General features: G+C 39.1%; 1 protein-coding gene across 1 annotated transcript; it reads left to right on the top strand.

The window, feature by feature from the left end:
- Window positions 1–6446: 6446 nt before the first annotated feature.
- LOC123745933 (basic salivary proline-rich protein 1-like) lies at window positions 6447–10880 on the top strand. Its single transcript, XM_069314358.1, has 2 exons — window positions 6447–6566; window positions 10020–10880. Exons 1-2 carry the CDS (start codon window positions 6447–6449, stop codon window positions 10878–10880), a joined length of 981 nt encoding a protein of 326 aa, XP_069170459.1.
- Window positions 10881–26960: the final 16080 nt, after the last annotated feature.

Here is a 26960-nt window from a genome sequence, read left to right as displayed (position 1 = left end):
CAGCTACGTGGCCCCACTGCTCCTGTAGCCCCAGCTCCGTGGCTCCACTGCTGCTGTAGCCCCAGCTCCGTGGCTCCACTGCTCCTGTAGTCCCAGCTACGTGGCTCCACTGCTCCTGTAGCCCCAGCTCCGTGGCTCCACTGCTCCTGTAGTCCCAGCTCCGTGGCTCCACTGCTCCTGTAGTCCCACCGTGGCTCCACTGCTCCTGTAGCCCCAGCTCCGTGGCTCCACTGCTCCTGTAGCCCCAGCAACGTGGCTCCACTAATCATGTAGCCCCAGCTTCGTGGCTCCACTAATCATGTAGCTTAGGGCTTGTGACACTTCCCTCGGTCACGCTCCACAACTGTGATCACATGACAGACATGTGAGTGGCTTACACACACACACACACACACACACACACACACACACACACACACGTCGCAGGGTACAATTACCTCTGTAAACTACCACTGCAGACAATAACACAATGGAAATAACCCACAAAACCGAACAAGCACAGTAAACAAGAAATAGAGATACATCTTTCTCCCGGTGGACATTATAAAAAAGCTTCTTATAAATACTTTAGAAAACATATGATATGGGAAGAGAAAGCTTTCCGACCCCAAATCGACCTGAGATCCAATTGAAAGATTATAATTGGTTTAAAATGCACGTAAACAAACTCTTGCTCTAATTCTATTGAAGAAACAATTTACATCACACGTAATCAATGCAAAGACACCTTTAACAAAATATTCTATTCTATTATATATATATATATATATATATATATATATATATATATATATATATATATATATATATATATACACTACACTATTTAGAATGAAAAAGAAAAAGGGATAGATAAAGATTAAAAGGGAAGGAGATCTTCCATCAGTGAAAGTTTCCATTTTAGGATTTTGTGACAGGTTGGTTCTGAAAGGGTCTTTAACCCCAGTGAACATTAAAAAAAGGGGGAGAGGAAAGGGACAGAATCTACCACACATTCTCAGTCCAACATTCACAACAAAATATACAGGCAGGGAAGTTTATATATTGAATTTGGTTTTGGTGGGGATTTGCGAAAAGGATTAATGCTAAACAAATTGCATTTGCGTGCAAACGGAATGATACATTTGGTTACGCTGCAGTCTGTGCTTTTGCTATATAAACATTAATATATATATATGTCGTACCTAGTAGCCAGAACGCACTTCTCGGCCTACTATGCAAGGCCCGATTTGCCTAATAAGCCAAGTTTTCATGAACTGTTTTTCGACTACCTAACTTACCTAACCTAACTTTTTCGGCTACCTAACCTAGCCTAACCTATAAAGATAGGTTAGGTTAGGTAGGGTTGGTTAGGTTCGGTCATATATCTACGTTAATTTTAACTCCAATAAAAAAAAATTGACCTCATACATAATGAAATGGGTAGCTTTATCATTTCATAAGAAAAACAAGAGAAAATATGTTAATTCAGGAAAACTTGGCTTATTAGGCAAATCGGGCCTTGCATAGTAGGCCGAGAACTCCGTTCTGGCTACTAGGTATGACATATATGGTTTGCTTTTCTATAAGAAATTAAAACCAATTATAGTTTATAGTTATGGATAAAGCATATGCTTAACTTTAAAGCACTGTCTAGTAGAGATGCTGAGAGTAAATCTAGTTATAATATCTAGCAAATGCTGAAAATATATTTTGCTAGCATTAAATGAATACCAGTTTTCTCAATCTATTTTAAACAAGTCACCATTTTTTCTCCATTAATTCAGCCGCAACTTTCCCCTTTGGTTATAAATAATACATTTTACAAATGGCTCACAGCTGTTTATGCTCGATCTTTTCTCGAGCAGCTTGGTTTAATGGCCATCAACCTCCAGATAGTTATTAAAGCAACCACAAGTTCTTATTGACCAACCGTTGTATTCACAGCGAGAAGCTAGGTATACATCTCATTGAATTTACCCCCTGACGCGAACAGTGCAATGCTCCACTTCCTATGTTTAAATCACTCCTCTCTTCGTAGCGAACAAATAATTTGCGAAAACACCTAACCTAACCTAACCTAACCTAACCTAACCTAACCTAGGACCAAACTATACACAAAACTATTATATTTAAAAGTAATTTATATGAGACAATATCATCTCTAAGATTGTAGTAACAAAATTACAAATTCACTACTAGGAACGGCAGCTACTTGGACATATTGTAAATTATTTTACAATATGTTACTTATTTTTTCTTGAACACATGTTATCCTTCTTGGTTCATAAAACTAATTAAATGCATTTCGTAATGCATTTTTTCGCTTTAGGACGCAAAATGCCCTGCAACATTATACCTTCAGACCAGATGCAATAACATTTACACATTTTACAATAACATTTACACATTTTACAATAACATTTATCTTTTACTAGCAGGGATAAAGGGTAATTGATATAGATGAAGAACTGGTGTAGACGAGAACTGTTCATAATTTGCCATATTAATCAGCAAAAATATAGAATTAAATTGTTTAGAGAAAACTATTCAGAAAATAATTTAATATTCAACAGTGTAAAATGTTGCCTGCCAAAATGTTCTAATCAAATTTTGGAAATATTCAATATTAAAAATAATCTTTACTAAATTATATGAATTGGATTCTAAAATGTATTGGATAATTACCAGAAAGTATATATCAAAATTGTTTATAACAATATCCACTTACAATGCGTTATTGCATTTTGACAAACAAATTATAGCAAAAACTTCAAACATTGTTTCATAAATGCAAACAAATTGTTCTTTGAAATTATAAATTTTGATTTTATTTGATTTTAATAAATCAAATAAATAAAATTTATTTAAATAAAATAAATTTGATTTTAATAAATCAAATGTAGTATAAATATGTTTAATAAAACAAATGCAACTATTATGTTCACTAACCAAGATTACTTTTCCGTCTGTTTAGTTTCCCGAACAAAACAAAAAAGTTTTGTTAAAACTACTTAGGAGCAAAATGTTTAGGCAAGCATAAGGTGTTATATTCTGCCTAAATGAATATAAGGTAATTACATTCCTCTGACTTTAATGTGTAGTATACAACTCGAAATGATTCCTTGACCTTTATTATTTGGTCGACTAATAATGAAGCTTTTAATGTGCAATTCACTGCTGTTAACAAAATAAATATCTAAGCTCGTATGTTCATTATTACACATGTTTAATTAGGGGGAATATATTATGAACCAATAGTATATGATAAATGAATATTTAGATATGTTTACGTGAATATATTTTTAACCATGAGAATATAATGAATAAGTATTTACACATGTTTAACTAAGGAATATATTTTTAACCATTAGAAAGTCGTGAATAAAGTCAAAAATTTTAAACAGAAGAACTCTGGGATCTGATGACAGACTTTAAAACAACGTTTCTATTCGCAATCAAGCTCTTTGTTAATCATGTCAGTAATTATCGGGATATTCTCCCTAAGAAGAATTTAAAATTGAAACTCGAAATTAATAATTGGTCATTAACTGCAAGTGGAATCCAACGAGTGCGTTTCTCTAGCAAAATCCAAATCAGTGGCAGTCGTCAATTTCGCCTCTATTGGTGATAATGCAAGGAAGCTAAAAAAAATACTATTTTTGTATTATTGCAAATAACCCCAATATCTTATTGCAATATGTCACAAAATTATTTATTAATAATATCAAAAATAATGTAAAATAATAATGATACTGGTAGGAAAACAATGACGACGCTCCTAATTATAATAATGCATCTATAATCATAATAATCTTGGAAATAATAATTTAATTAATATTTGTATTATATTAGTATTATGACTATTATTGAGAAAATCAATTGCAACAATGTAACCCAGGTCGGTGGTTCGAATCCACGCATTTCTCTAACACATTTTCATTTAAATATTACAGGTGTGTAACAGGTGTAAGTCACAAGTTCTGCCACCTGTGGCTGATTTGTGTGTTGACCAATTTCATTCCAGCTTCACACACTTAGTGATGGGTATGCATTCTCCAAGATGTCTCCGTGGTGTAGTGGTAAGACACTCGCCTGGCGTTCCGCGAGCGCTTTGTCATGGGTTCGTATCCTGGCCGGGGAGGATTTACTGGGCGCAAATCCTTAACTGTTTGCCTCTGTTTAACGCAACAGTAAAATGTGTACTCGGTTGTAACAACGATTCTTCGCGGCAGGGGATCGTATTCCAGGGACCTGCCCGAAACGCTACGCGTACTAGTGGCTGTACAAGACTGTAACAACTCTTGTATATATTTAAAAATAAAATGTAGAAGCTACAACAAAATCAGATTATAAACAAACTAGAAAAAAAATACCTCCCCAAATAAAATTGTTAGACAAAGGTAGAAATGACAGATATATAAATACATCCGGGGATGTATTTATATATCGACCGAGGGGAGCCGGTCGGCCGAGCGGACAGCACACTGGACTTGTGATCCTGTGGTCCTGGGTTCGATCCCAGGCGCCGGAGAGAAACAATGGGCAGAGTTTCTTTCACCCTATGCCCCTGTTACCTAGCAGTAAAATAGGTACCTGGGTGTTAGCCAGCTGTCACGGGCTGCTTCCTGGGGGTGGAGGCCTGGTCGAGGACCGGGCCGCGGGGACACTAAAAAGCCCCGAAATCATCTCAAGATAACCTCAAGATAACATTGTCCAATGCTAATGATATATAACAATATACAGCATGATAACATACTAACTCGTTGTTATTTGTGTTATAATTGTATTACTGAGGAATGCTAGAAGGGCACCAGCTGCATATTCATTTTGTGGATCATCATTACTACTATTCGTCTTCTTTGTGCGTCAGACAGGTGCTTGTATCTCTTTATCACTGTATTATCCCTCAGTTCCAGTTAATAGGAGCTGTTCTCCCTATCATCAGCGCGGGTTTTATTTTAATAGTATAAAAATCCATTTTTTAACATATTGGGATCAAATTTACACGACGCTGATGCCAAGTAATTGGAGATTTGTATATTTTCAAGTAATTTTCATATTCGAATATTTTTTTCGATACCTGACCCCTTAAAGGAAGCACTCTAGAAAATATATTGAGAAGTACATGTCAAATAAGAAAAAACAAGTTTTTTGAGTCGCACTTTATTCGTAAGGTTTTATCACATTTTTGTTTGTAATAATATTCCAGCTCGAAATACATTTGTAATTTTGTTTTCAGATTATTGTATTTGGTTTGAGTTCGTCGAGACAATAGATGGCAGCACTCTACAGTACATAGAGGGGTTCCCCGCATCTATTTGCAGTAAATATCCGATATCTCTCTTCTGGGTTTGTACTCACCTAACTGTACTCGCCTAGTGGATGTGTAGTGTTGGGTTTGTGTGTGTGTGTTTGTGCTTATCTATTTGTACTCACCTATTTGTACCTGCAGGATCGTCGCATTGACTCTAGGATCCCGCCTTTCTAGACGCCGGTTGTTTAAAGCAATGACCCAGTCTTATTTTCCCATCATATCTAGTTTTAAAATAATGACTAGAGTTTGCTTCCACAACCTGCTCCTTAAGTGCATTCCATTTGGAAATTACCTCTTCATATTTAGCTGCATGAAAGAATTAATGTGCGAACCTCTGGGAGATGGATTCAGCATGGATAATGAACATGTTTCGTTCACGTACTAAACACCAGTTACTAGTCATTCAAGCTTTCCAACTAATCCATCAAATCAGCATTCTACAGTCTTTCATTATATTCAACAATTAAACAAAACAAAAATTATGCATGCATCTGTATCCCTTAATTTTATCCTTAAAAGATACTAATATTTGTCACAATAATAATATTTATAGAAACAAAATAGTATTAATAGCAGTAATGATATTGTAACAAAGCTTCAATGTATCTGTAAACATTACTCAAGGGATTACTAATCTAAACTCTTCGTATGAGGAACATGATAGCCAACTACGGTACATGCGGAACATGATAGCCAACTACGGTACATGAGGAACATGATAGCCAACTACGGTACATGAGGAACATGATAGCCAACTACAGTACATGCGGAACATGATAGCCAACGACGGTACATGCGGAACATGATAGCAAACTACGGTACATGCGGAACATGATAGCCAACGACGGTACATGCGGAACATGATAGCCAACTACGGTACATGAGGAACATGATAGCCAACTACGGTACATGCGGAACATGATAGCCAACTACGGTACATGAGGAACATGATAGCCAACGACGGTACATGCGGAACATGATAGCCAACGACGGTACATGCGGAACATGATAGCCAACTACGGTACATGAGGAACATGATAGCCAACTACGGTACATGCGGAACATGATAGCCAACTACGGTACATGAGGAACATGATAGCCAACGACGGTACATGCGGAACATGATAGCCAACGACGGTACATGCGGAACATGATAGCAAACTACGGTACACTAATCAAAGAAGCAGCTGCCTCTCTCATGACTTTACATGAGGCTGGGGGCAGGACGGGACGCGTATGTGATCAGATTGCTAAGGGTGAATCCTCTTCGGCGAGTCGGATGGGAAAAGAAACACGCATCTATCCGAGTTCGCTTCCATCATCTTAATGAAGAGTTGGATTCGACTACAACCAAGCTGAAATGCGATGCGCGACGCTGGTGTAGATTCGCTCTTTCTCGGATTCTGTGGAAGCTAAATGGATTCGGATTCTGTGGAAGCGTTGGTCAGCTTAGGAGAACACGTAAATAATTTTAGTGCACTTATTAGTTTTCAGGAGTGTGTGTGTGTGTATGTGTGTGTGTGTGTGTGTGTGTGTGTGTGTGTGTGTGTGTGTTTATGTGTGTTTGTGTGTGTGTGTGTGTGTGTGTGTGTGTGTGTGTGTGTGTGTGTGTGTGTGTGTGTGTGTGTGTGTGTGTGTGTGTGTGTGTTTATATGTGTGTGTGTGTGTGTGTGTGTGTGTAAGATCATTAGGAACAGTCAATAAAGAACTTTCGGAGAAAACTCTTGTCATCTTATCCCGAAGAATCTCTGATGACTTTCACAGACAACTTTGCTCTCTTATCCAGCTCATATAATTATTGACCTTGCCAGATCATATTGATCTTACTGCCGGCAGCGCCACCTGGACAACCAGCACTAATTGGCATTCAGTTGCCAACCACACATGCGTAGTTCCACACTAACTGATTGACAAGGAGAATCACCAGGCTTATGGACCTAAGTAGATGAATTTCTTTCCCTGCTAAGTTACTCGTGATGCTGCCATCAACATTATTATATCTTGTAAGCCATTGTAACTTGTGCAGTTAAGACCTAATGTAAATAGATTTTTACACAGTGGGAACAGAAACATCGACGCAGCAAATGACAACACGGAGGGTGTGTGCATGGAAACCTATGCTTGTGGCAGATGTGTGAATTGTTTAAAGGAAATATATGAATAGAAACACAACATTGAGGCGAAGGGATGTTGCAGCTTTGTTCAGAACTTACAGCTTACGTTTTCCACAATGAGTTTATAAGCTGTGGATGTGACTTTATCGAGACTAGTCTAGGTGCTGGAACGAGAGCATACTTGTGTTCGAGTGCTCTGAGTGGAGGCAGATCATGCAATCATGTTCCTACCGAGGGAGAGTGAAGGCAGAACGTGCACTTCTGCTCCTAGAGTGAAGACAAATCATATCATTCCACCTCCTACCTGCGTTTTTTATTAGATCTCGTTCAGTGGTTTACCAGACACTGCAGAGTACTTGAAGTCCGTGTGTGCGTCTCACACGGACTTCCTAATATGATAGAAAGCTTCCTAATATGATAGAAAGCTTCCTAATATGATAGAAATATATGAACCTGAACCTCGCATTCACACAGCTTTGAACTGTTGTAAAATGGCTTACACTTAAAAGTAGGTTTGTTTATCGAATATGATTACAGTAAAAATATACAAAATATCCCTGTAGCCAATCTCGTTTTTCATCCATCTTATGTCAATATTGAAGTACATGCACACACCTGTTGTCTTTTCTCACAAATTAACTATTCATACTGACTATTTGTAATAGTATATTTTAATAGAAAATTGGGATTAGCATTAACGTAACTTCTGGTAAGAATATAAAAAGCTTTCGGAACCAAAATAAATAATCATTCAAAATATATTGTACACCTCCTGTGTTTGACCATTCCAGGCAAATACAGTACATTTGAAATTTTACATCAGTTGAGGATAAAAATAAATTTTCCATGAGGCTAATATCGGAAATTCGAAATTTGAACTGCGATTACAGGCTAAGAGAGAGTTGGGGGGGGGGGGGAGATGCTGAGGAGATATAGTCACGATCTACAAGATTGCTGAGTAGAAGTGGACATTGAACAGGATGGATCAGTTTAGGGGAAATTCGAATGTTAGTACATGAAAATTTACAACACACGTGGATTACAAGACAGATGGAAGTATTTCTTCATCTTATGAGTGGCAAATATGTGGAACACAAAATAGAGGTTGAGATCAATTCAATACACGGTTAAGGAGTAAATTTATCAGAGACAAAGGGAATTGCGAGTTGGGGGTACATCAAAGGGGCCTGACAGCTGAGTGGACAGCGACTTCGAATTCAGTAGTCCTGAGGTTCCGGGTTCGATCCCCGGTGTAGCCGGAAAGAAATGGGCAGAGTTCCTTTCACCCTTGATACCCCTGTTATCTAACAGTAAATAGGTACCTGGGAGTTAGATAGCTGCTACTAGCTGCTTCCTGTGGGTGTGTAACAAAAAGGAGCCCTGGTTCGAGGACCGGGCCGCAGGGACGCTAAGCCCCGAAATCATCTCAAGATAACCTCAAGATAACGTGTCCAATAGAGGCAGGGGCCATACATTAACCTCTTCTACCCGATCGTAGTAAATCGTTAAATAAGATTTTTTCGGTGCTGGAGTTAGAAAAATGTAGAGCTAGACAAAGCTGATTGAAGCTGAGTGTTCATTTTCAAACATATATTATGATCTGAAGAACAGACATGAAACTACAACGTTTTCCAAAGAGGAACGTTTAACAAAAGTATAGGAACGAAACTATGACGTTTTGGCGCTGACGGTCGAATTTGTGTAACAAATCTAAGTACACACACACACACACACACACACACACACACACACACACACACACACACACACACACACAGCCACTTTCGGGGCGTCGATGGCTGTGTCGACAGCACGCTGGACACGTAAATCCTGTTGCCCGGGTTCAATTCCCGGCACCGGTGAGAAACAAAAATGGTCAAAGTTTTTTTTCACGCTGATGCCCCTATTACCTAGCAGTAAATAGGTACCTGGGAGTTAAACAGCTGTTACGCACTACTTCCTGGAGTGTGTGCGCGCGCGCGCGTGTGTGTGTGTGTGTGTGTGTGTGTGTGTGTGTGTGTGTGTGTGTGTGTGTGTGTGTGTGTGTGTGTGTGAAAAAAACAATAGTAGTTAGTAACAGTTGACAGTTGTGAGGCGGGCCGAAAGAGCAGAGCTTACCCTCCGAAAGCACAACTAGGTGAATATAGATACATTCAAGAGCTAACAGGTCTACCCCACAGATACAAAGAGTATATACACACACACTTTGCATCTCCTCTTCTCAGCATATTCAGCCAGCTTCGTTATGATACCCTTAAATATCACCTACAGTAATAGCAGCAGTAACACAGTAAGTCAATTACGCAGCTTTATTTACAAAAATACTTAATACCTGCAATTAGCATATATTAACAAAGTGGTCAATTGCTAACTACAACGTTAGTTCAGACGCGAGGTACTCAGCAACGGCCAACATGGCCGCTCTGCAATTAATATTAAATAAATGGTCGATTAAGAAATTGTTTGCATTAAAGGAGAATTATAGATATGTATCTTTGGCTTTGCATTTCATTATGTTTCCATCACTTAACTCCGCATAAACTTACTTGGTCAATTGTGCTTTAAACGTTGCACACTTTGAGGTAAGATAGTGAGGTAGGGACCAACAGGCCGCAGAGACCAACAGTCCGCAGAGACCAACAGGCCGCAGGGACCAACAGGCCGCAGGGACCAACAGGCCGCAGAGACCAACAGGCCGCAGAGACCAGCAGGCCGCAGGGACCAGCAGACCGCAGGGACCAGCAGGCCGCAGGGACCAGCAGACCGCAGGGACCAGCAGACCGCAGAGACCAGCAGGCCGCAGAGACCAACAGGCCGCAGAGACCAACAGGCCGCAGAGACCAGCAGACCGCAGAGACCAGCAGACCGCAGGGACCAGCAGACCGCAGGGACCAGCAGACCGCAGGGACCAGCAGACCGCAGGGACCAGCAGACCGCAGGGACCAGCAGACCGCAAGGACCAACAGGCCGCAGGGACCAACAGGCCGCAGAGACCAACAGGCCCCAGAGACCAACAGGCCGCAGGGACCAGCAGACCGCAGGGACCAGCAGACCGCAAGGACCAACAGGCCGCAGGGACCAACAGGCCGCAGAGACCAACAGGCCGCAGAGACCAACAGGCCGCAGAGACCAGCAGACCGCAAGGACCAACAGGCCGCAGAGACCAACAGGCCGCAGAGACCAACAGGCCGCAGGGACCAACAGGCCGCAGAGACCAACAGGCCGCAGAGACCAACAGGCCGCAGAGACCAACAGGCCGCAGGGACCAACAGGCCCCAGAGACCAAGCCGCAGGGACCAACAGGCCGCAAGGACCAACAGACCAATAGACCGCAGGGTCGTATTATGCCCAACACCACCCGTGGAGATGGTAAATTAGACCTTGCAAGGGAGTCTTTAGAGCGACCAGGATTATATAGGAAGCCTCCTGTGATGTTTATTATCAGCCTCCTCCCAAGCCTAAACTTGTGAATGAATGGTGCATGAATAAATCCCATATTTCTGAATGAAATATACATGAATGAACCAGAAATTCTGAAAGAAATATGCATGAATGAAATATACATGAATGAACCAGAAATTCTGAAAGAAATATGCATGAATGAAATATACATGAATGAACCAGAAATTCTGAAAGAAATATGCATGAATGAAATATACATGAATGAACCAGAAATTCTGAAAGAAATATGCATGAATGAAATATACATGAATGAACCAGAAATTCTGAAAGAAATATGCATGAATGAAATATACATGAATGAACCAGAAATTCTGAAAGAAATATGCATGAATGAAATATACATGAATGAACCAGAAATTCTGAAAGAAATATGCATGAATGAAATATACATGAATGAACCAGAAATTCTGAAAGAAATATGCATGAATGAAATATACATGAATGAACCAGAAATTCTGAAAGAAATATGCATGAATGAAATATACATGAATGAACCAGAAATTCTGAAAGAAATATGCATGAATGAAATATACATGAATGAACCAGAAATTCTGAAAGAAATATGCATGAATGAAATATACATGAATGAACCAGAAATTCTAAAAGAAATATGAATGAATGAAATATACATGAATGAACCAGAAATTCTGAAAGAAATATGCATGAATGAAATATACATGAATGAACCAGAAATTCTGAAAGAAATATGCATGAATGAAATATACATGAATGAACCAGAAATTCTGAAAGAAATATGCATGAATGAAATATACATGAATGAACCAGAAATTCTGAAAGAAATATGCATGAATGAAATATACATGAATGAACCAGAAATTCTGAAAGAAATATGCATGAATGAAATATACATGAATGAACCAGAAATTCTGAAAGAAATATGCATGAATGAAATATACATGAATGAACCAGAAATTCTGAAAGAAATATGAATGAATGAAATATACATGAATGAACCAGAAATTCTGAAAGAAATATGCATGAATGAAATATACATGAATGAACCAGAAATTCTGAAAGAAATATGCATGAATGAAATATACATGAATGAACCAGAAATTCTAAAAGAAATATGCATGAATGAAATATACATGAATGAACCAGAAATTCTGAAAGAAATATGCATGAATGAAATATACATGAATGAAAACTAATTTCTGAATGATCAAAAGCATGAATGAACTCGAAATAATAATCATTCTAAATATTATTAGATAATCAGGATAATGATTTAACTCCACTGATTACAATTCCTCAAACACAAATCCAGTAACAACGATATGATTCACATTGTTTTTAATTCAGTAATATAAATATGTACAAAAAAATAACTAAACTAAACACGATTTCACAGTTTATTTGAAGCACAAACACGGTATTAGTTCACCTTTTTATTTATACTATTTTCATTAATTAGAAAAAGAGGGAGGTGGAATGGCAGACATCCATCCCTTGATACTTAAAGGGACACCCTCTCCCTCTCTCTCTCTCTCTCTCTCTCTCCTTCAGTTGTGTGGGTGATGATACCCATCTTGAGGTTATCTTGAGATGATTTCGGGGCTTTTTAGTGTCCCCGCGGCCCGGTCCTCGACCAGGCCTCCACCCCCAGGAAGCAGCCCGTGACAGCTGACTAACACCCAGGTACCTATTTTACTGCTAGGTAACAGGGGCATAGGGTGAAAGAAACTGCCCATTGTTTCTCGCCGGCGCCTGGGATCGAACCCTGGACCACAGGATCACAAATCCAGCGTGCTGTCCGCTCGGCCGACCGGCTCGACCACACACTTAATACACCACACACTTAATACACAGCTATGTATTAACTTCTGGGACTAGAATGATACACTGGCGTCAGTCCATGTGTAGTACAATGAATCATTGACAACGTCAGAGTACACTTGGGACCAAAACAATGTTATTTACTAGTTAGTTCTAGTTACAGAGGCTGTCTTCAGAACGACAACACACTTAGGCTTCAAATTTTACCTATTTTGTTGGTAAATAAGTTCTCCAAAACACCCCGTCCAAGTGAAGATCTAAAGTGAATGTAAATTGCATTATATTTTAAATTTTTAAAAAATATGTATACTTTGTATATACTTTGTCAACGATGCCTACTATACGCTCAGGTCGACGCAGGCAAATTACTAAAACTCCATGTTCAAAATGTTTATTTTCTCGTAATGTATCGCAGGCTTTTTCCAAGTATACGAACACCCAATACAAACACCTGAACAGATGTTAACGGGTGTTGATATATCGGTGAAGATATTAGAACCTGGAATGACTTACTTGTTAAAATAAGAAAAAATATCCTTGCCTTGTCCAGCCCCTCCCTCTCTCCTTTCCTTCCTACTTCCCTTCGTCTCTACCTCCCTCCTTCCCTTTCTCTCTCAAGCCTCTCTCCACCTCCCCCTCCCGAAAGACAAGCTTTACAGGGGCACACACTCGAAAATATTACAGAAATCCCTAAGTTTTCCTTTGCTTTCGCCCCATTGGTCTGTGATATAAGGTTCCAGTAAACAGCAAACCTACGACTAGTGCTACAGTAAAACTGCTGATTGATAGACCCGATTCCAAAATCTTCAATATATCTTTGAAAACAATTTGGTTATTCGAGTATCTTCTTCCTTTCCCCGCCTCTTCCCCGCCTCTCCCCCGGAGCAAACGCTGGCATTGTTGATGCAACAATGAATCAATGTTGATAACGTCAATCCGACGTTGACTTTACGTTATACGAGTACGACTGGCGTGCTAGGTTATATTATATATGCATTTAATTTGTTAGAATATAAAATATCTAGCAGATGTACTATACCACTTTAATCGCAAATTGTATTTTCTACTTTTTCGCATTTTTAAATACAGTATAAATGTTGACCAGACCACACACTAGAAGGTGAAGGGACGACGACATTTCGGTCCATCCTGGACCATTCTCCAGGACGGACCGAAACGTCGTCGTCCCTTCACTTTCTAGTGTGTGGTCAGGTCAACATAATTTAGCCACGTTATTGTTACTCACTTTCATGATGTCATCGCCTGCACTGTATAAATGTCATACTGTATAAATGACTTCACTGTCATGGCAAAAATGCACTCGTTAATTCAACAAATAGCAAAATACTGATACTATTAAATACTATGTTACTGTGGCCAATAACGCCTCCAGGAACTGAACAATGTAGTCTGGTTCCTGGAATGTTTACAATCCTCGGTAAACCTTTCGTTGCACCTCCCAGAATGATCGTTGCAAGCTTAAAAGGCAACACTAAATTCAGAATTTTAATGTGTATTAGTTGGTAACCCATATCAAGACAATTAACCGCCTTTAACCACTGCATTAACTCGGGTTAATGAATTATAACGCAACGGTTCATCTGTTAATTAGAGATAGTTAAGGTAGATAGCAGTACATTGTTTCCAGGAGGCCCTTAGGGTGCTACTAAGGGTTTTATGTTCCTTTTTGGTTCTCACTTTGAGCGCTTCGATACTTAGTTATAAAAGTATCTGTATGTACCTATGGTAATATACTGCAGGTGTAAATGGTAGAAATGTATATATTTATCACTCGGAATGTCCCGTAATATGTTGATTGTAGTGTCTCTCTCTCTCATTATATTATATGTATATATATATATATATATATATATATATATATATATATATATATATATATATATATATATATATATATATATAAATAAACACGTACTGAACGGGGTGATCATAGCTTGAGCTACCTCAATCTTTTGTGTGTATTTATACCTCAATAAACTTATTTGAATGGAATTTGAGCGCTTGGAAGCTCTTATTGACGGTAAAATGAGCAACACTATCACTGTATACGTCTATGTATGTATTCATCTAGTTGTGCTTGCGGGGGTTGAGATCTAGCTCTTTCGGCCCGCCTCTCAATTTTTTTTTCCACACACACACACACACACACACACACACACACACACACACACACACACACACACACACACACACACACACACAAAGCTCCCCCGTAACAGCTGTCTAACTCCCATATACCTATTTACTGCTAGGTGAACAGATGAATCAAGGGTGAAAAACTATGACCCATTTGTCTCCACCATCGCCGGGATTACGGAATATCGCATACCTTAGGAATACGGAATACCAAGCGCTGTCCATTCAGCCACCAAGCCCTAGCGCAATAGGCCAGTGTGTGTGTGTGTGTGTGTGTGTGTGTGTGTGTGTGTGTGTGTGTGTGTGTGTGTGTGTGTGTGTCTGTGTGTGTGTGTGTCTGTGTCTGTGTGTGTGTGTGTCTGTGTGTGTGTGTCTGTGTGTGTGTGTCTGTGTGTGTGTGTGTGTGTGTGTGTCTGTGTGTGTGCGCGCGCGCGCGCGTGTGCGTGCGTTGTGAGCTTGTGTGCGTGCGTGGGTGTGTGTGTGTGTGGTGTAATTCTAGCAAATCAATGATCTTCATAACTAACCTATTTGGGATTATTCTTCTTAAATTATCCATTAATTGCTTGAGCATCATCCAACAGATTGTCGATAGCGCTCTGGTGTTGAGCGGTCGTCCTCCATCTCCCTGGCTTGCACGTGCTGTTACTTCCATCCTTTCTCCCTCTCTCTTATTCTCCCTTCCTCGCTCTTATCTCTTCCACCGTCCCTCTTTTACCCTTCGTCCTTCCTCTCCTCCACTACGCCATCTCATCCACCATTTATCCATAGCGTTCTCCCTTCATCCGTTCCATCTTCCTGTCTCTCCTTACTCACAGCTTCCATTCCATCAGCTCCGTCTCGAACAAAGCCTAAGCTTGTTCAAGATGCCCTGCCCTAACCTAGGCCCTGCCTGAACATGTTCCCCTGAGATGCACTACAGACAAGTTCTCTGACTTCACCCTTCGAGAATATTGCTCAAGAGTCCTGTTTATTAAAATGGCGTTCGGCGTCAACAAGAATAACGTAGATGGCAACGCCGTTATCAATAACCATCACTATCTATAACAATAAACAGTCTCCGTGGTGTAGTGGTAAGGCACTCGCCTGGCGTTCCGCGAGCGCTATGTCATGGGTTCGTATCCTGGCCGGGGAGGATTTACTGGGCGCAAATCCTTAACTGTAGCCTCTGCTTAACGCAACAGTAAAATGTGTACTTGGATGAAAAAACTATTCTTCGCGGCAGGAGATCGTATTCCAGGGACCTGCCCGAAACGCTACGCGTACTAGTGGCTGTACAAGAATGTAACAACTCTTGTATATATCTAAAAAAAAAAAAAAACATTAACACCACCAAATGCAACAACAGTGGTGCCATCATCTTCCCCCTATCAGTAATGCTACTATCTACAATAGCGGCTAGTGATATCCAATAAATGTTGTAGTTATTCTCAAATGACGATTTTTTTTTATTTTGACACGCACAAAATGTATGCATATATTAGTAAATATTACTCCAACACACACACATACACACACACACATACACACACAGACACACACACACACACTCACTCACACACACACATTCATTATAAAAAAACTGGAAAAAAAAATCATGCAGGCAGCAAACTATTATTATTGCTTTCAACAGTATGACAATGTGGGTTCAGACCTGTATGTTAATGTTCTAACAGTGGTCGTTAATGTCGTGAATATTCGGTGCGTTGCAAAGCCATAACTACTCATGAGAGACCTTGCTGGTCTGTGAGCCATTGTCGAAAGACATGTTTCGTGTTGACGAAGAGGGAATGGCCCTAATTTTAGAATGAAAATATGATTCAGTTTGTTGCAAATTCGATTGTATAAGTGACAATAAAGTATGCAAATGAAAGGGGAAGAGAGAAAGACTGAAAATGACTATGACTTTAAGACTTTATGCTTCTGAAAAACAGAGCATAAATAAACTCAGCAGTTGAACGTTATTGTTAACAATTGGTTCCAGTTCTACTCTCTAATACGAATGCAAGTTAAAATAAAATATATAAGATAATTCTTTTTAAATCAAGAAAAGGCTCATCTAACTACGCTTTAAAATTAGCTGGGATGAGACGAAAGCTTTGAGCTTACTAAACACTTGTTTATGTTGTTTAATCCTGTAAATCCCTTCGTTGTTTGTGTTAATATATTGAAGGAGAGGAAGAGTGAGAGGAGGATGGAGGACGAAGGGATGAGTAATAGGGATGAGGACGAAGAAAGGAGACAAGGTAGGGAAGGGATAGAGAGAGGTTATAGTGTGGTATAGGGAGGGAGGGAGATGGTTGGGGGAAGGATAGTTGAGGGTGGAGAATTTGAGGGAGATAGAAAGGTAAGGATTATGGGGTTTCTCATACTATATGTGGCATCCTAAATGTTGTAAATTTATCTTTTAAATTTATGTTGAATTATAAAATTAAGTTACATATGAGAGTCTTAGGAAAACTTTCTCGTGTGATATGACTAGAATTAAGTTTGTTAACTTAAATGACTCTTCAGAATTTGTGCTCAATTTCAAGTGATTAACTTATGCATAGTAATCTAATTACTTATTTTTTTAGAAATGATTATATATATATATATATATATATATATATATATATATATATATATATATATATATATATATATATATATATATATATTATTAAATATGACCGAAAAAGTAAGATTAATAATTCTAACACGAATTTTCTCAATCTTTCGTACATTACGCTTCACTGTTGGAGGTAAATCAAAAATCACTTCTCCAAAATTCATTTTTATTTCTAGTCTGACGCGACACGGGCGCGTTTCGTAAAACTTATTACATTTTCAAAGACTTCACAAATACACAACTGATTAGAACTTACGTATCTCTGATTTTATATCTACATTCGAGTGAGGTGGGAGGGGTGATGTGGCATTAACACAAGACAGAACAAGAGGGGATATTAATAGGGTATTAAAGGTATCAACACAAGACAGAACAGAAACAATGGGTATTGAATGGAAGTGTTTGTAGAAAGCCTATTGGTCCATATTTCTTGATGCTTCTATATTGGAGCGGAGTCTTGAGGTGGGTAGAATATAGTTGTGCAATAATTGGCTGTTGATTGCTGGTGTTGACTTCTTGATGTGTAGTGCCTCGCAAACGTCAAGCCGCCTGCTATCGCTGTATCTATCGATGATTTCTGTGTTGTTTACTAGGATTTCTCTGGCGATGGTTTGGTTATGGGAAGAGATTATATGTTATAAAACAACACAGAAATCATCGATAGATACAGCGATAGCAGGCGGCTTGACGTTTGCGAGGCACTGCACATCAAGAAGTCAACACCAGCAATCAACAGCCAATTATTGCACAACTATATTCTACCCACCTCAAGACTCCGCTCCAATATAGAAGCATCAAGAAATATGGATCAATAGGCTCTCTACAAACACTTCTATTCAATACCCATTGTTTCTGTTCTGTCTTGTGTTGATACTTTTAATACCCTATTAATATCCCCTCTTGTTCTGTCTTGTGTTAATGCCACATCACCCCTCCCACCTCACTCGAATGTAGATATAAAATCAGAGATACGTAAGTTCTAATCAGTTGTGTATTTGTGAAGTCTTTGAAAATGTAATAAGTTTTACGAAACGCGCCCGTGTCGCGTCAGACTAGAAATAAAAATGAATTTTGGAGAAGTGATTTTTGATTTACCTCCAACAGTGAAGCGTAATGTACGAAAGATTGAGAAAATTCGTGTTAGAATTATTAATCTTACTTTTTCGGTCATATTTAATAATATATGTCTACAGGAAAGACTGCTACCAAAATATACTAATATATATATATATATATATATATATATATATATATATATATATATATATATATATATATATCTATATATATATATATATATATATATATATATATATATATATATATATATAAAGTATGTCGTACCTAGTAGCCAGAATTTCATAGTATAAAATATTTCATACTTATACTCGTTGGGTGAGGTGACAAAGCTATGTCAGAATACGAAACAATGGGTATGAGAACATAAGAATGGAAGTAAATGCAGAAGGTCCTATTGGCCCATATTTCCTCTTGCTGGTTCCATGTTGGTTCGGGGCCTTGAAGTGGGTAGAATATAGTTGTGCATTAATTGGCTGTTGATTGCTGGTGTTGACTTTTTGATGTGTGGTGCCTCGCTAATGTCGAGTCTCCTGCTATCGCTGTATTTATCGATGATTTCTGTGTTGCTTGTTATGAAATGGTTGTGAGAAGAGATTATGTTCCTTGATGAAGCCCTGTTGTTTGTGCATAGTTAATCGCCAAGAAAGAGATGCTTCGTTGTGTTGTAAATTTTTACCCCGTGTAAATCTGATACGATTTACACGAGTGTTTGAATGACGAACGTGGGATATTTTCCATGTGTGGTTTGCATGCCTTTATGTTGTTTCCTCTTGATGATATATATTTCTTGTCATACTTGATATATATATATTTTGCACATGGGCATTATTTATAGTGGCTAATTCCGTTATACCTGTTATTTCTTCTTCCCATGCTACAAATTCAAGTTTTTGTTCACACCTCATTTATTAATGAGATTTATGTATTTGCTGTTTATTTCCATTGAGAGTTTTTGCCGCCGACTCTAAATTGTTGTACCCAAACCATAGGTGATTAAAGATGAGAGGTGATTATGGTTGTGTAAGGAATGAATGCGGAGAGGGGGACAGGTTATCAGGGATGGGGATTGGATGATTTAGGATGGGACGCGGACATTAGGAATGTGGAATGAAGCTTACGGATTGCGTATAAATAATTAAGGGTGTATGGGGTAATAATGGATGGGGAGGGGTAAGAATGTATGGGAAAGGAGTAATTATGGGGAGAAAGGGATTATTATGGGTAGAGAAGGGAATTTAATGGTGGGGGGATGGGTAGTAAATTAAGATGATGTTGATAAATTGGGAAACAAATAGAACTAACCCAGGTTGCTAGGGAATGTTCCCTTTCCCCCATCACTTTGCTAATTGTAGACACAATGAAAATAATACCGGCTTTTCAGTCAGGGAAAAAAGTATTTTCCAACCATTCTTCAATCCTAAATGTTAACTTCCCACTTTCTTTATACTAATCACGAAAACCTAAATATATTAAACCATTAATTTAGACAGGAGATCAAAGTTCCGTCTGCAACGTACACAAACAAGTTTAGGTTAAATAATGCAACATTTCATCACCCAACGAAATGTTGCATTGACTGAAATTATTTAATTGGTCGAGCCACAGTTCCATTTCATTTACTTCACCAAAGCACTGAAGGCACTAGGCCATTTAATCACTACTGACCTTTTTAAACTGCAGTGTCAAATGGTCGGGAGCAAATGATTCTGGTCATCGTTGACGGACGCCACAGTGGGGGTTTCAGTGTCAATGTCTTTGTTAACGTGTCTGCTATTTCTGTGTTGTTTTGTGGAGTTCTGAGTTTGTGTTTTCTGTTAAAGGTTTTTATCTAGTATACTTTTTCTTTTTAGCATTTTCGTATATTTGATCTCCTCGTGCTTGGAGGGGTTAATACTTGCTTTAGTTTTAGTTCTCTCTCTTCTTATTCTGTCAATTTAATGATTATCTTTGTTGCTGATTTATCTGCACTATCTTATCTCCCGTTTTTTACTTTCACCCCCCCCCCTGCCACAAGCGTCGACAGTCACTAATACCGATTCCTTTTTTTCCTTCCTTTGCTCCTTTTTCTTCTCTTTCCTTCCGTCTTCCCTGCTTGCTTCAGTGCCTCTTTATCATTTTTCTTCCTCTCTATTGGTCCTCTTTGAACCGATCTTCATCGGTTCACGGTTTCTTCCAGCCATTAATCTCCTTGGTATGTGTTCTTCCGCGTGACTCTCCAGTCACGACCACAGGCTGATAAGGTGTAAGTTAAGGGAACCCTATCGTATCGGAAGATGGGTCCGCGTGGCGCGCGCACGCATACACGCGCGCGCGCGCACACACACACACACACACACACACACACACACACACACACACACACACAAAGGAGCTAGTGGCCGTGCAGACAGCAGGCTGGACACGTGATCCCGGGTTCGATCCCGGGCGCCGGCGAGAAACGATAGGTGGAGTCAGCCTCTACGACATCACTTCCTAATGCATTCCATTTATTAACTACTCTGCCATTGAAAAAGTTCTTTCTAATGTCTCTGTGGCTCATTTGGGTACTCAGCTTCCACCTGTGTCCCCTTGTGCGTGTACCACCCGTGTTAATTAATCCATCCTTGTCTACCCTGTCAATTCCCCTCAGAATTTTGTATGTGGTGATCATTGTGTGTGTGTGTGTGTGTGTGTGTGTGTGTGTGTGTGTGTGTGTGTGTGTGTGTGTGTGTGTGTGTGTGTGTACTATAAACCGGGGAATTGCGGGGAAATCATTTGACCGAAAAATGGGTCTATGAGTGACCTGAAAAATAAACAAACCAGGGGGCGCCGGTGACTGTGTGGATAGTTCGCTGGACACGTAATCCTGTGGCCCGGGTTCGATTCCTGGCGCCGGCGAGAGCATTAAAAATGAGCAGTTTCTTTCACCCTGATGCCCTTTTTACCTACAAGTAGGTACCCGGGATATAAACAGATGTTACGGGCTGCTTCATGTATGTATGTGTGTGTGTGTGTGTGTGTGTGTGTGTGTGTGTGTGTGTGTGTGTGTGTGTGTGTGTGTGTGTGTGTGTGTGTAAAAATAAAAAAAAGTTAGTAGTTAGTAACCGTTGATTGATTGACAGCTGAGAGGCGGGCCGGAAAAAACAGAGCTCAACCCCCGGAAAAACAACTACGTGAATACAACTAGGTGAATACACACACACACACATTTATAAACAAGAGGCCGCTCATGGAACATGACATTAGCAGAAACATGTCTGGCGTGCCACTGCAAATTATATTGCTTAGATCCCAGCCCTAAATATTGCAACTAAATGTGCAACAACCATCTCGACCATTGCAATATGCAGTTGATGCAACAATGCCATTTACCACACAATCTGCTTTAATCACGAGCTAAACAACAGGACACTGAATCGCCAGTTTAGCCTAAGTTAAGCTAAGCCTCGTTATCCAAAACAATACTTGAACCACAATAACATCAATGCAACACACACACACAAACACCACACACACACACCACACACACACACCACACACACACACACAGTGGTAGACGGTTGGAACAAGTTAGGTGAGATGATGGTGGAGGCCAAAACCGTCAGTAGTTTTAAGGCGATATATGACAAAAAGTGCTGGGAAGACGGGACACCACGAGCGTAGCTCTCATCCTGTAACTACACTTAGGTAATTACACACACACACACACACACACACACACACACACACACACACACACACACACACACACACACCAACTACCTCAGTCGCTTGTAACCCCAAACATCCCAGACTCCTGCATACAACACGAACTTAACTGACTCAGGTTCAAAGCCGACCGGATCTCAAACGACCACAATACTCAATCCTAAACTCCAGCAACCTCCCCAGCCGAGGCCTCAGGTGGGAGCAATCCACGTGCCAGGTGTCATGGGTGATGGATGGTCTAATGACTTTGTTTTGGTAGCAAGAGCAGTGTAAAGCGCGGGCAGGTTGCTCACTGATCTTGTTTTACAAATTGTTGAGGAATTTGATGAATGCAGCTGGGTTGTAGTAGATTGAGGATGTAGTTGTAGGAGAATGAATAACAATAGCAGTAGTAGTGATATTGTGTCTGGGGGGGGGGGGAAAGTGTGTGTATGTGTGTACTCATCTATTTGTGCCTTGTAGGATCGAGCTCAAGCTCTTATACAGGAAGTTGAGCTGTGTGTGTGTGTGTGTGTGTGTGTGTGTGTGTGTGTGTGTGTGTGTGTGTGTGTGTGTGTGTGTGTGTGTGTGTGCGCGCGCGCGCTTGAGCATGCTCGAACGAGGAGATAAGAGACTACATACAATAATAATGACACTTTCCTGCATTATAACATGGGGATATATTACATCAAAATAAAAGGCCTTTCATTTAAATGGAGTGTTTTCTTCCCTAAAAACACCCTTCAAGAAATCCTGAAAAAGTGCTAATTGACCTGGAAATATCCTTGAATTAAAAAAAAAAAAAAGCTCACTTGAAAATAGAAACAAAAACCGATATGAAAAAGTTAATAAGAACAAATTATCAATAAAGAAAATGATTATCCACAACCATTAGAACAGATAAAATAGTGAAATGGAAGAAAAAATCAATTAGTATTGGCCGTGTTATCACCCAAGTGATTCACTACGCTCGCGATCAATGGCAACGATGAAGCAAGGGGCTAGGAAAGGTCCATCATCATTATAAAGTCCCTTCAACGCCAAATCACCGTAACTTAAGCTAATTAAATTGGCTGATGCCTCATCTCGATACCTTTCCTACTTTTCCCAATTTCCGCCATTTGCAGTGATCCCCCATTACTCTTAATAGTTGTAACATTGTTGAATCGTTTTTAGGGGAATTGTTTTGATTGATTCAGATCATCTGATGGTATAGAGAAGATGCTCTAGGCAGCGTAGACGTCAGATAATAAAAGTCTGAAATGCTGCTCTCGGGAGAGAGGAAAGATTCATTCGTCAGCATCACCGGGATGCGGAGAACGGGATTCATTAAGAGAGCTCCGTAAGAAAAGTTTTTCCAATAAGCAATTGAGACAGACAATTAAAGAGAGGTGAAGGTGAAACAGGTGAGGGGTGACAAGTGATTATGGTGGTAATGCTCAGTGAAGGTGACGGAGATGGTAATGATCAGTGAAGGTGAAAGAGATTGTAATCGACGCACTTCCATCGACAATGAAAAGATATTTCTATATTTATTTACATCATACGTTGTGGATCATAAGTTTCAATGAGGAATTAGGTATTACCCTTTACACCTGGGTAATGCATATCTAAGACGTAATTAACAAGTTTCTGGACAGGTAAAATCACTCACAGGAAAGCTAAATAAACTACCATGAGAAAACAGGGCATCTCAAATCAACTCATTATTCACATGATAAACTGAAACAGCATCCATCATCTCAATAATTCCTGTTCCAGCATTGTGGCACTTTTTGAAATACTAAAATCTCAATGAGCTCTTGTTTTAGGAATTAAAAATCACAATTGCTAAAATATCAGGAAATCTGTCAACAGTTTGAAAATTATTTTAGTTTTCAGATTATATTCATAGAATTTAACTTTAGGGTACTCTCAGATCGTATGCTAAAATAGGACAGCAAAACTGAAATAAGAAACTTCTGTACCTCAATACTTGATAGGTGAATGTGTCCCCCAATCTTCTTTCTCTGTTTTTGATGATAAATTTTTTTATTCGATAAAAAAAATTCAAAACTTCCTCTCTCTCTCTCTCTCTCTCTCTCCTTTTCTAACAAGGCAAGAATTCCGAAAATATAAAAGATCTTCACAACAATTTTAAAATAATTAAATGATAATCCACTCAAATACTAATATTTCAATGAGATACATTTGACAATTGTTGTAAATAGCTGCATTCTCATTAAACAGACGATGATTACTTTGGCCAAGTCTCTATAAACCCTTCATAAAATCTTTAAATTTTCTTGCAATTGTTGAATATTCAGGCACGGGCTATGAATCAAAGCTAAAAAGACACAATAGTCACATAACCGAGCAGATGTGCTGCCGCTGAATTGCATTTTGACCAATAAGAAATAGAGCCTTCAGGAGTGTCTGTTAACGCATTCGTTTTGTTGACTGGATATCGTTAGTCACAAAAATGCTTTCACTTGGATTACATGTAGCTTATGTTTCCTTTTTCCTACTGCCTGCGGGTGCAATGCAACACTGGAATGCAAACAGTCAATATTGTATAGAAAATAGCTACATTCAGAGAATACTTTTATGTCTAACAGTTGCATTTGTACGTTCTCATAGTATAGATTTCCTAAGTAGCGTTCTGGAGAGGGTTGGTGTGTGTACTCTAGTCAATCATACTGAACGAATAGTTACGAAAATATTTGAACTGAAGGATAAGCGTACGTAAACTATAGATGTCAGTCGCAGACTTCCGTAGAATCATTTTACAATAAAGTGGTTCTACTGAGTGATCGGAAAAATAAACAAATCAGCTGAATTCCTTTTAAACAACCATTTACTCAATCTGTTAAACAAGAACAGTTGTCTATTATACCTTAATAAAGAACATTTGTCCCAATTATCTTAGACAAAATCAAGTGCGAATCTCCCATAATGATAGGATTTATCTAAAAACTCGTAATGTTACAGATAAGGAAATTTTCACTGATGCGCTTCGAGAAACTATTAGCAGTGAGTGATGAATATATAAGATGAATTGAATGGAATATGGAGTGAACAAAACTAACAATAAATATATTGTTAGTTATAAACATTATAACAAAAAGCAGAAACAGCGACAACAGAAAAAAACTAGCAATATAACGGATTCAAGTAAAACGGGGGGAAATATATTGTGTTCTGCCACTTGACAGGTCGGTTTAAAGACGGCCTTTCTTCTTGCATGACGGAGTTTGATCCCCAGATACACCAAGTAGTTGGGCACCCTTTCGTCGCTAAGTTTCCTCTTTATATATTCCATCCTGTCCTGTCTTTCCTCTCATGTATTATGTAGTCATACTGTCTTAAAGCTGAACAAATCCACAAGGGCCGTGACGAGGATTCGAACCTGCGTTCGGGAGCATCCCAAACACTGCCTTAATCGACTGAGCTACGACAGGGTAAAGAGAGTTTAAACCGATTAAGCTCGTAGGTCAGTCGATTAAGGCAGTGTCTGAGATGCTCCCGGACGCAGGTTCGAATCCTCGTCACGGCCCTTGTGGATTTGGTTATTTGATGCATCACGTTAGGTTATCTTGAGGTTATCTTGAGATGATTTCGGGGCTTTAGTGTCCCCGCGGCCCGGTCCTCGACCAGGCCTCCACCCCCAGGAAGCAGCCCGTGACAGCTGACTAACTCCCAGGTACCTATTTACTGCTAGGTAACAGGGGCATTCAGGGTGAATGATCTCTGTGTGTAATGTCTTAACGCTGTTTCATAGATACTCTATACCAGAAGCGAGCAACAGTGGCTTCGATACTCACTGAATATTTGTTAGTATCGACGTAAGTCTTGAACAATGAACGTTCAAGGATAAGAGGGGGAAACTGATATTAGTGGATAATTACTCTGTTCACAATGGTCGCTCCTTTTGTATGCTTCTGAATACACACATATTGCATTTATGTATTATGGTATATGCAAAGGCTGCGCTTCTGTCCACAGTTCACTGGATTACACAAAAGCCACCGCTGCTATAAATTATTTCATACACAAATGCCTCTGTTTATGTATATACTGATATATGCAAAGACCACGGCTCATATAAATTCAGGGATATACGCAGGTCACTAATTTATATATTGAGATATGCAAAGGCATACCTCAATTACCTATGTAATTTGTATATTAGAATCGCTGTAAATGCTCAAGACTTTTTTTTTTTACTATCTACCGTGTTCTTTTGCAAATTAAGAAATTTTGGTATTAAATTTGCACCTCTCCGATAACGAGTTCTGTACGTTCTAATTCATGTATTATTGTTACATAAGTATGTAAAAAATTGCAATTTAATAACCTATGAAAACTGAACAATAACTGTTCTTTTTAAACATGTAAATGATGATATTCGCCGATCTGTAAGTTCTATCAGTCACATAAGTCGGATAAATCATTTATTAGTTACTCCCTAATCAACCTCAGAAATTTCATTAAAAAATACAAAAAAGTGAGAGCAATTAAAAGTTTTCAAGTTTTTTTTTGTCAAACTCTGATGCGATTGAGAAACATGTTCCAGCAGAGCAACTCCCGTCAGTCTGGGAATTGGAGGGGGATTTTATGTTTTGAATTTTGTGAGAAGAATTTAAGGAATGGTTATTTTACGGGCGGCGATGGAAGGTAATTTTTATCTCTAGTTAAAACGGCATTTGGGTGTGGAAATTGCAACAAAATTATTGATGGAATACCAGGATTATAAATGATGAACAATTGATAAACAATGGAGTTGAGCACCATCTCCCAC

Source organism: Procambarus clarkii, chromosome 78 (assembly GCF_040958095.1).
Source record: "Procambarus clarkii isolate CNS0578487 chromosome 78, FALCON_Pclarkii_2.0, whole genome shotgun sequence".
NCBI classification, from domain to species: Eukaryota; Metazoa; Arthropoda; class Malacostraca; order Decapoda; family Cambaridae; genus Procambarus; species Procambarus clarkii.
The sequence above is the reverse complement of the archived record's forward strand: the minus strand, read 5'-3'. Positions and strand labels throughout refer to the sequence as shown.

What these genes read in the sequence shown, in the direction of transcription:
- LOC123745933 (XM_069314358.1), top strand. Translation starts at nt 6,447, where the DNA reads ATGATAGCAAACTACGGTACACTAATCAAAGAAGCAGCTGCCTCTCTC. An exon ending in CTAAGGGTGAATCCTCTTCG is followed by an intron (nt 6,567 to 10,019) that starts GCGAGTCGGATG and finishes AGGGACCAACAG; the next exon opens with GCCGCAGAGACCAACAGTCC.